Source organism: Amblyomma americanum, chromosome 10 (genome assembly GCF_052857255.1).
Source record: "Amblyomma americanum isolate KBUSLIRL-KWMA chromosome 10, ASM5285725v1, whole genome shotgun sequence".
Taxonomy (NCBI): domain Eukaryota; kingdom Metazoa; phylum Arthropoda; class Arachnida; order Ixodida; family Ixodidae; genus Amblyomma; species Amblyomma americanum.
In genome coordinates this window covers 141,852,071-141,863,616 of record NC_135506.1, presented here as the reverse complement: position 1 = coordinate 141,863,616, position 11,546 = coordinate 141,852,071, and the positions used below count along the sequence as shown (strand labels likewise).

Here is an 11,546-nt window from a genome sequence, read left to right as displayed (position 1 = left end):
TTCACTACCAAAGTGCATTATTCTGTGTGTGCTACAGGAGAATGCGGCACCATATTTTTGTGATAACTTACACGATGCATTGAATATTTTGCTTACACAATTCCCTTCACTGCATTTATTTCTGTTAGGAGATTTCAATTTTCCCCAAATAGATTGGTCCGCTCTCTTTCCAACTGTCAGATATACTTCCGCAGTCAGTCAATTCTTTTTGAACATATGCATGCAGTTTAACCTTACACACCTTGTTTCAGAGCCTATAAGGTTTGGTTCTGGTACATCTAACCTGTTAGACTTAATTCTTACCACTGTAGCTGACCTTCTACATCGTGTAACCTACATGCCCGGTTTGAGTGATCATTGTCTTATTCACTTCAGAATAACGGTACTTACTACTAAAAAAGTTAGTAGTATCAAGACAATTAGACACTATTCCAGGGGTGACTGAACATCAATTAACAGCGAACGAGCACTCTTCATAGATAAGTGCATGCCTACCTTCTTCGAGAGAACCGTTGATGAAAATTGGTCTTTATTTAAGAATACAGTATCGTCGCTAGTCGATAAGTACGTCCCAATGTGCCGAATTAAAAAAAAATCCCGATCACAGGGCATGACCTTTGTACAGAGTTTAAGAACCCTGGACAAGTCATATTTTGTTTGATAAGCTTAGAATGTGCAGAATTTAAAGGTAAAGACATTTTTATATCCTGCATGGGATGATAAATCCAGCATGTGTGGTCTTCCAAGAACTTTAATTTGATATCAAGAAAATGTGTGCTGCTGTTCTCGGGAACCCCATGTGTAACAATTCGTGGTGATAAGCAGCGCGAAAAGTTATTTAAAATGCTTTTCACAACCTCCTTGAGGGTGATGGATGAGATGTCTAAAAAGATTGAAAACATGTTAACAAAATAAAAGAGCTTTGAAACGCTTAAATCGTCAAGGCAGGCAGAAAGCCTTCTGTCGCATTCAGCTTAAAGCGGTTCTGAAACACCTACCGAGGAGAGCACATCAACTCGCTCAATCACTACACTGTGTGTCATGAAAACCTGAGCCAAATAATACACTTCTACACGCAGGAGAGGACCCACAATCAAGCTTGAAAGTTGGCAAGCCCTTCTAGGCAACTTTTTCATGCTCACACCCTCCTCCGTCGCTGGCATCTGTTTATACAAGTTGAGAGGTGGCTATTGGTTAGATTCGTTGATACGTCAGGCAACAGCCAATAATGCGCGTAGCTCCGGCGGGTGAGAAGGCTCTGCACCTGGGTCCTCAAGGTGGGGCTGGCGGAGGACCTTCTAGTGTGAGAGGAGAGGGAAAGCTGTGAAGATGCTGAAATTCAAATTTTGGCTGCAGATAACTCAGCTTCTAGAAAGCGCATTAAAAAAATTCTTGCTGGACAGTATTCATGAAGCGGCATGCTTTAACATCCCCGTCATACCACAACTTTATTAGTGCCTCTTTCAGAGCCCCTTTAAGAGAGATTGGGACAACGCTTAAAGTTGGAGCAACGTTGGGCCCTATGCATATTCCTTGTTTTTGTAAAAACAGGTCATTGCCCCACCTAACAAATGTGAAATTAAGAGAGGTACTTAAAAGCTCTAAAAAAACCCCTATGCTCAAACACACTGAATTCTGGAATGCAATCGGACCAGTGTTCTCAATGGTATATAGGTAAATTTTATATAGGTCAGACAGGAAGGTGTTTAAATGAATGAAATAACTGCATTATGAACAACAGAAAAGGGGGGCACTTCGGTATTCCTTGTCACAAATCTAAAAGTAAGAGTGGTTGCCGTCCTGCTTTTCACAAATGTAAAGTCCTTTTGAAGAGCAAATGCAAAATCACCTGAGAAATTACTGAAGCTTTGGAAATAGCGTGAGCTCGGGATGGTAGCATACGTGCTCCTTCAATTCTGCTGCGAGGTAAAGAATGCTCTGGGGCTATTCGAAAAGTATTCACCTTTCATAACTCTGTGGTTGAAACCTTGTAAGCATGCGCAGGTCAAAATCCAGGTCAGATCCATTTCTCACATGAAATAAAAATCAGTCTGAAGTAAGAGCCTTGTGTGTCCGTCTCTTTCGGTGTCCTTATCTTTCTGAGCAGTTTTAAGATCTAAACATGGTTAACCAACTAGCCCAAATGCTGCCGCTGTTGAATGATTTGAGAGCAGAGAAGCTAGCAGTAAGATAGCATTTGAGGAGTGATTGAGAGAAATGGGGGAAAAGCAGCGGGCTAGGAAAGTTTTCAGATACCTGTATATAAGGAATGTTGATACGAAATGGTTTGGTTTGTGGGGGTTTAACGTCCCAAAGCGACTCAGGCTATGGGAGACGCCGCAGTGAAGGGCTCCGGAAATTTCGACCACCTGGGAATCTTTAACGTGCACTGACATCGCACAGTACATGGGCCTCTAGAATTTCGCCTCCATCGAAATTCGACCACCGTGGCCGGGATCAAACCCGCATATTTTGGGTCAGCAGCCGAGCACCATAACCGCTGAGCCACCACGGCGGCTTTCACAAAATGGAGAAAGCAAACTAGAAAACTGACAAGCAAATATCTGAACAGCAGTTGGGGGGGCAAATCAGCAATTATCAGTTAAGAAAAAGGTTACAGAAACAGAGAGGGCTCTGTGAAAAACAGGGATGCTGACTAAATCGGCACTGGTAACATACAGAATGTTTAAGCAGCAAATTGCCAAAGAAAATATCTACGATAATTGTAGGGCAAGCTGGTGTTGTTTGAGGCAAGGATGTGAGTACTCTGCACTAAGACGTGCGAAGTCAAGTACCAAGAGAGATACACATTAAGTGGTGTGTACGGAGAGGAGGAGGAAACGGCTGAACACTTGATACTTTTCTGTAAAGGGCTTCACTCTACAGTGAAAAGCGGCGAGGCTGATTTATTAAAAGCATTGGGGATTAAAGACAGAGGAGGAAAAATAGACTTAAAATGGGTAGAAATAAACAAGCAAAGGTTATCTGATTGGTGACTAAATCAAGGCAAGAGTGAAATTTCATCCACACTCTGATGTGAAGAGCTTTAGAGACATGTACTGCTGTGTACATAAGTAATTATGAGTATACTAATTAGGAATTAGGTAACTTAATGGGCGATGCAAATGGGACACGGTAATGCTATTGTACTCTTAAAGGCAAAGCTTAAGCTTCCCCCAATTTTTTAGGATGAGTAATAGTTTGAAATGACCTTGATGTCACTCAGAGGATGAATTGCATACCATGATCAGTGACTTGGGCAGGCAGAACAGTACGGCTGGTCTAAAAATTAGCAGAAAATCAAAGTAATGTTCAACAGAGAATAGCAGCTTGCGATTGGTAGCAAGATGGTGGAAGCGGTAAGGGAATACGTCTGCTTAGGGCAGGCAGTGACCGCAGATCCAGTTAATGAGAGGGAAACAACTATAAGAATGGGGTGGAGTGCATTTCGCAGCTTCTCTCAGATCGTGAATGGCAGTTTACCAATATCTCTCATCAGTAAGGTATATAACAGCTGTATCTTAACGGTACCTACCTATGGAGTAGAAATGCGGAGGAAGGGTTCCACTTAAAATGAGGACAACGCAGTGAGCTATGGAAAGAAAATGATAGGTGCAACGTTAAGAGACTGGAAGTGGGCAGAGTGGGTGTGGGAACAAACGTGGGTTAATAACATCCTAGTCGGAATCAAGAAGAAATGGGCAGGGCATGTAATGCCCTTGAAGGTAACAGACTAGGTTCTAAGAGAAGGCAAGTGTAGTAGAGGGTGGCAGCAAGTTAGGTGGGTGGATGAGATTAATAAGTTTGCCGTGATAAGATGGCTGCAGCTGGCACAGGCCAGGGATAATTGCATGGAGCAATATGGGAGAGGCTTTTGTCCTGCAGGCTGCTGCTGATGATGTTGCAGAAAAGCCTGCATCATCACCAGTATCATTGGCCGTGAACGGAAAATCCCAATGGAACAAAGAATTGGTAAAATTTAGGAACAGGTAAAAATTGAATTGAAAAGAAAATAGGGTTAATTTGCGTGGGGGTGGAAAGCAAACCCAGGACATTTGGATTTCGAGATGGGCATGCTATCCATAGGCCACAAAGGCTTGTTGGTTGAAGCTGAATAAAGGTGGACCTATTGAATGCGTTGTGGTCTTAGTGATGTCTTAGAGACGTACTGATGCGCACATGAGTAATTACGAGGATGCTGATTAAGAATTAGGTGACTGAGTAGGCAATGTGGTGGGGACCAATAACTTTATTGCATTTTACTCTTAAAGGCAAAGTTTAACCCCCAAGTTCCTCTTAAGCAGACTGTCTGCGGAAGGAATGACCCCCCTTTTCCACTTCACGAGGTGCAGTGTGTGAGAGCAAAAATAGAACGGCCTTTTTGTATATCCTGCAGCTCCTATAGTGCAACCGGACAAGCAGATCGTCATACTGGTTGAATTTCAGCTCATCTTCCAGGATAACCTTACAGTCACATTGTTTACATGCCTGGTAGTTCCATAAAAATGACCGTCTTGTTCACTGCGTAGGCGCCATCATGGTTGCTACCTTTGTACTATTGGGGATGAAAGCAATTGACCCCCTTCCAAGTTCCGAACCTGGCGCCTCGAATGCAGTGCAGCAGGGTCAGTCAGTTACTTCTGTCCCCGATAGTACATTTGCATCCATGTTATAACACTCATTCATGTTAAAGTCATGACTAATGTCTTTATTCTGTGAAATCATGGAGGGGACAGCCTTCCGTCTCCGCACTCCCACTCCGCGGATGCAGCGTTTCCGCTCTCTAACCGCAGAGGGGTTCGTGCTCGAGGGAACAAAGGGAGGGACGAAAAAGCGTGAACACTCATATGTTATTTATTACACTTGCAATTAATACACAGAGCGGGCCAGCTAGCTACAAAACATCAACGAGGCATACCTCGGAAGTAGAAGGCTACGTAAGAAGGGCTTCCGACTTACTGGCTGGGGCAGGGGCGCGACTCGGAGGTATCGGCGGCGCACGTTTGTATGCGCCGACAATGCCGGCCGGGTTTTCCCGTGCGCGCCGCATTCTTGGGGCAAAGCCATCCCCGAGCATTTGCTGGGGAAGATGCCGTTTGCTGCACGCGTTTGCTGCGCTCACTTCACTGCCTGGAACCAGAAGTCTGGCGGCAAGGCACGACTATTCTCCGTGCGCCTGCCACGGAAGGTGACGAGAGCGTGCAGCTGCAACCGCTCATGACATTGGCCGGATCCCGAAGAGAATCTCAAAGGCTCCGCGGTATTTTGCACAACCTTCGAGGTGGCACTCCCGTCGCTGTTTCCGCTTCTCCCAAGAGGGAGACTTCCCTCCTCGCCCGACCAGTGCTGTCCTGTCGTCCCACGGTTAAGATGGGCCGCGTCCAAATGGAGGGGGGAAATAGGTTTCCACATCCCTCCCTCCTTAAATGTTGGCCTACGGTTGAACTCATCCATGAATGCCATTGACGAAGTGTCCACGAGTGCTGCGGTGATGACTGGAAGACAGCTCGTACAGGCGGGGTGCCGGGGTCATCTGAGGAGCAGCAAGATCACCGCGCAGCCGTCCCGCGGCAGGCACCCAAAATTAGCGTGCCGGGAGGGTGTTGTTCGCGCTGATGCGCCTTTGTTGGAAGGTTGGGGGGCTGGCCCCCCCCCGCTCTTGCAGCCTCGGCAAACTGCACGCCGGAGACTCACGGCCGCAAGGCAGCAGGCAGGGACCCATACAATGGACAGCAGGCCAGGGCAGCTTCTCTCGAACTCTGCATATCGCTCCTATGACCTCCAAAAGTTTGAACCAAAAGCAATGGAGACCGTGGAAACACCATTTGGTAAAGTGCGGGACAATGCGAGTGCCAAACAATTCTATCCGGCACCGTCCAAGTGCTCGGTTCATTTGAACGTAGCTGGCTCTTTTCGGTTGAAGCACATTCACAGTTCGCTTGCCGGCATGGTGATGTTAAGCTCACTTGAACTGCATTAGCGTCTCTCTGGTTCCGCGATATTTTAAATTTGCTTCCCAGCCAGCAAAAAAAGTACCAAGTTCGTTTGAACAAAGTCAGCTTTCTGTAGTTGAGCGAGACTTCCCAGCTCTAGCGAGGTTAATATAAAACAAGCAAACACATTTGCACGTGCCTGAGCCCCGGTACAACCGTTTCCTCCCAAAAGCGACAGGCAGCTCCCGAAGAGCCTTAGGCCTACTTACTTTTACACTTGCCTTGGCCAACAAAGGGCCAAGGACAACAGCTGGAACACAACGCCATGAGGAGATACGTTTATGCCAAAGTGACCCTACTTGCTCGCTGCTGTACCAGCAACTTCTGAGTGAACGGTGCCCACCACTTCCCGCAGTGTCAGAGCGCCCCAGTGCTTTTCCTGCAATCATGGCTGCAATGCAAATCAGCTGATTACTGCACTTGGCTCACACAGCCAAAGAGACAGAACAGAGTATATTTACAACAATATACAAGAAAAATTGGGCCACCCTTCTGGCTTCCGCATTCACTCGCTTCTGGCTTGCTGTTCTACGTGGACAGCTCAGTCTCACTCTCCATGTGCGGACCTAGTAGGTCCAACTTCCACGATAAGTGCTGATCAAAAGCGTAGCATGCATGGCAATTCTCTCATGCTGCTAGTTCCGTTCACCTCGCTATCAAGAAAGCATCTTAGCCTTGCAAGCAACTCCGAACTTGGGTCAGGCCTAACGCTGTTTAAGTCCGGGCGGACGTTCCACGAACCCAACTGACTGTCGTCCCTTGTCTGAAGAGCTTGCAACACGTTGGGCTACCATTGTGGAAATATCGGGGACACAGCCTTCCGCCTCCGCACTACCAATGCGCGAATGCAGCGTTTCCACTCGCTAATCGCGGAGGGGTTTGTGCTCTTTGGGATCCAGCTAGCGTCACGAGCAGTTGCAGGTGCACGCTCTCGTCACTTCCGCAGCAGGCACACAGAGAACCGTTGTGCTTTCCCGCTGGACTTCTGGTTTTAGGCAGCGAAGTGAGCGCAGCAAACCTGCGCTCTCGGCACCTTCCCTAGCAAATGCTCGGGGATGGCTTTGCCCCAAGAATGCGGCACGCACGGGAAAACCCGGCCGCCATTGTCGGCGCATACAAATGTTCACCGCCGATACCTCCGAAGTCGCGCCCCTGCCCAGCCGGTAAGTCGGAAGCCCTTCTTACGTAGCCTTCTAGTTCCGAGGAATGCCTCGTTGATGTGTTGTAGCTAGCTGGCCCGCTCTGTGCATTAATTGCAAGTGTAATAAATAGCATACGAGTGTTAATGCTCTGTTCCTCGAGCACGAACCCCTCCGCGGTTAGTGAGCGGAAACGCTGCATCTGTGGAGTGGGAGTACAGGGGCGGAAGGCTGTCGACCCCGACCCCCCCCCCCCCCCATATTTCCACATTTGCCAGTGTAAAAATGTCACACCATGGCTGTGTGCGAAGGTCACAAGAGGCAAACGTTTTTAAACTTTCATTTTCTCAAAGCTAGCTGCAAGTGGAACCCAAGACAGCTAAAGGAAGAGGTTCACACCATGGCTAGATGTGCATTCAGTGACAAATGGTTGCTGCAGTCATTATGTCCTTGGAAAACATAGGTAATTTCTCCAAACACTTATTTATTCAGGTATTACTCAACACCAAAATGTCAGTGTTCTGACATAATCAGCATGACAAGGCAAAATTAGAGACTCGTCAGTTGTTAACAGAATTGTAAAAGGGGACTTTGCAGCTCAAGAAAAAAAAAAAAAACAGCACTTCGCTGAAGCACCAACACGAGCAAAGGGCACTCTTCATCATGAGGAGAAAAAAAGCATATGTGTAACAGCTGCCACATATAATGAAACAGAATGGAATCACAAAAATCATTAAATAAAATCTATCAGCACCAGTTACCTGGTAATGAAGAGGCCCAGTTTCGGTTATGGAATAAAACAGTACTGGTAAAACACTCCACAAATTTAGCAGCTCTAAAATCAGATTAGTGAAAATGGCAAACACGAGATTGCACCTGGTGCGTGCCATTTTAAAGGCTTGACCTCCTTACCTGAGGTCAGATATGTGATCTAAAATACATGCACAAGAGAGCCAACCACAAAGGCACTGAAGAACAAGCGTTCTGGCACTTGATTCAATAAGGAATGTAGAAGAACCAGATTCCTGATACTCTGGCTAACTCTGGTCTCTACTTTGAACCACGCCAGCCAGGATTCAGACTGTTTAGAACTACTGCACTATCATCTTGTCACTGGCACATGATGGCATAGACCGCCAGTTCAATGCAGGTTAGTTGCCTCCAAGTCTATGCACAGACTGAACAGACCTAACGAAAGCATTTCCTACCGTAGAAAACTGCAGTTTTTACCTGTCGCTCAAATGACCTCGTTTTTGGAAAAGTGCCATCAAACATACGGTAAAGAAAGGCAGATGCAACAGTTGTTTTGAAACCACATGTGAGTTTGATTGAAAAAGAACACTACCTAGGACGTCCTAAATGTCACAAGGGAGTGCACACATTGGGATGGTGCTGGGCAAGGACCAAGTTATCAGCTGCAGCTCTCAGGCACTTGCAATCCTCCAAAATGCAGGCACCATTTCCACACAGCTGTACGTTTGAGACGAAGCCTTGGAGAGTGCGAAAAGCAGTACCAATACAGTTGCACTCTTTGATAAGATGCACACTGAACTCAACAACAGGAGCCACAGTAACAAAAGGGTCACTTTTGCTGGAGCAAAAAGGAAAGGTGGATTTCCCTCTCTCCAGTTCACCAGCTGCCAACCATAGCAGGTGAGGCTTCAACCATAGAAAGGACAGCTTTCTCGCTAGCGAGGCACCTAGTGCTAGTGTGCTGATTCAGTTATAACGGAATGAATAAATTTTCACTGTGTTATTAGTAAAAAGCTCACAACATTCGAGCTAACATAACTTCCACAGTACCCATTGACAAGTTTGGATGTTCATGCCCATTATTTTTCACATCCTTCATGTTCAGAGTCTAAAATTTTGGTTTTCACTTGCTGCAAGTGCATACACTAAAGAAATGGGCTTAAAGGGATACCACTATGGTGCCAGCTACCCATCACTACACGCTCAAACACATCACGCAATAACAATAGAACAGGACAACTCTTCTAACCTCGAAAGGCTACAGGGACTGAAAGAGACAACACAAAGCCATTAAACAAAACTATAAATTAGGTGAAACTACAAGACAAAAGAGTTAGCTTAGGCCTTGTCAGTGGCATCTGTACATAGTGGCATGAGTTTAATATGAAAAAATCCTTTTTCGTTTAGAATATAGTGTGTAGCAAAATATGCTTAAACGTCGCAAAAGTGCACAATGGTCACAGGCAGAATGTTAGAAACAAACCCCTGACCCTGCTGCGCAAAAAATTTACAACTTCACCAGGACTCGATTGCAGCTGTAAACAGAGGCATCCTCAGAATGACATTTGCTCGGATGTCCACCAACAAAATGAGATTCCTGCTTGTGCACATTGCCAGAACAGTCAGCGTCTCTGACCTCATTTTCAATTCCCGAAATATGTGAGCACGAGCATTTTCGAGAGCAGCCTAAAACCACACTGCCATGACTGTGCAGCAAGACTGAAATAGCAACTTGCTAAATGTAGCCTGCTTGCAAGAGAAAAAGTTGGTTTCAACGTTTATGAACTTTAATAATGCATACACACTAGTCAAATGTGTTTTCTTCTTTAATGACTACTATGCATGGTGTCAGCAAACAGCTGCGTAGCCACCACCACGAATATCCCCTCACATAATCATCAAACTGGTTACATGAACACTGCGTGGTGCCAGAAAGTATGAAATTCACACTCCACACTTTCAGAAAAAAAAAGCACGATAATAAGTGTGAGGTGATTCAACGCTTCCTGTTTGACTGGGTTCCCTGCCTTTGCTTTATTTATGGACAGTGGCAAAGGCTGGCTCGCTTTAAACAGGCAGGTTTCTTTCTTGCCAATCATGGCAGAAGATGGCAAGCGCTGAAGCGCTGAGGTTCCAGCTGAGGCGACACGGCTGCCCAGCCCACACTGATGGGCATTAGCATGATATAGCCAAACTGCAAATCTTGCAGTATTTGAGCTGCAGCCATGCAGCTCCAAAATGCAAACAGCCTCATTTGGCAGTCAAGAGTGCAGCAATGGCATCAAAAGAACTGCAATCCCAGCAAAAATCTGACTGGGAGATTTTTGTGCGAAGGCTATCAGGTCTGAAGATTACAACTGTTAAACTTTGCCTTCAAGTGCCATGAATGTTCTCGAATCCTTTTGAACACAGTGACAATGGCCATCCATCCTGGCCGCACCAGACCAATCTTTATCGAGGCCAGCTTCAGTACACTTTCACGCCACTTCTCCCCAGGGAGAGCCTTTCCCTCTCTGCACACTGAACACCGGTTCGACCGCAGCAGCGACTGCGGTCACACTTGTTCCTGCACAGTTTCAGGGCACAGGCCCTGTTAGAGCAATTGCGGTCACTGTTGAAGCAATGGTCACACATGAGTGAGCTATCTAAGGACAGCAGTAGGCGAGGTTCTCCAAAGTGCCAAGTCACAGGTGCCATCGGCTGAGGCTGGCCGGACCTTTCTGCTTCCACTCGCGTGGTGTCACGCAGACTTCCTCGAAGGCTGAGGTCGAAGCCATGGTGCTGGCACCCAGGAAGGCCATGTGGGCGCGGTAAGGCGACGCGTGCACCTGGATAAACAAACAACACTCGTTGAGAGTGCAAAACAGAGTTCACCTATTACTACCTCACGTCACTGTTTTCTAAATGGCTCCTGACAAGCTGTGCTCCTCAAAGGGCGCTTTTACATTTAGAACACATTGGAGTAACACGGACAATTGAGCGAGTTGGTACATCATTTTAAACCTTTCGAAAGCGCTGCTACGGGGGACACCAAGAGAAACAAAATGAAGGACAAGCGCTTGTCCTTCGTTTTCTTTCTCTTGGTGTCCCCCGTAGCAGCGCTTTCGAAAGTTTCAAAATACATTTAGAACAGATGGCAGCACAATTCTTTCATCCATGAGAGTTTTCACAACAGAAGGTGCTCCTTGCATGTTGAGGCTCACCCTGTTAGCAAAAGATTTTCCTGCACCTTTCAAACAAACATGGCATCATTCATGTGACAGTATAGCCCAGAACAGCGTTATCCATCGGATGATGATAGCAGAAGTGATGAGGACATCGACTTGAGTTTTTCTTCAAGTGAAGAACTTTGTGGTGAGAACAACAGCGAGTCTGAAGTTGAAGAAAGCCTCGATGAGAAAATCTCTAGCTCCCATGAATGGTGTTGCATAGACTTCACCTACACAGTTTGAATTCAAGGGATCTCTGGAATTAACACGCGCAGTAAGCTCTCACACACAGCCACTGCCTCGTCGGCTGCCTGAAGAGAGAGAGCAAGGACATCCACAAGGGTGCTATATTTTGAGTGTTACTCAAGCTGCTGCTATTCTGCTTTCTTTCTCAACAGTGGACAATGCCTAGTGGCTAATTATTCGCTGCCGTAAAAAAGTTTTCACAGATA

General features: G+C 46.3%; 1 protein-coding gene across 4 annotated transcripts in view; it reads right to left on the bottom strand.

Moving 5' to 3' along the window:
* Positions 1 to 4,837: 4,837 nt before the first annotated feature.
* LOC144106925 (uncharacterized) overlaps positions 4,838 to 11,546 on the bottom strand; it is a 618,131-nt gene continuing 611,422 nt past the window's right edge. For all 4 annotated transcript variants that reach the window (XM_077639887.1, XM_077639889.1, XM_077639886.1 and 1 more), the window contains one exon: positions 4,838 to 10,713. In XM_077639887.1, the coding sequence (XP_077496013.1) occupies positions 10,570 to 10,713 (144 nt within the window). In that variant the 3' untranslated portion in view covers positions 4,838 to 10,569. The remainder of the gene's footprint in view (positions 10,714 to 11,546) is intronic.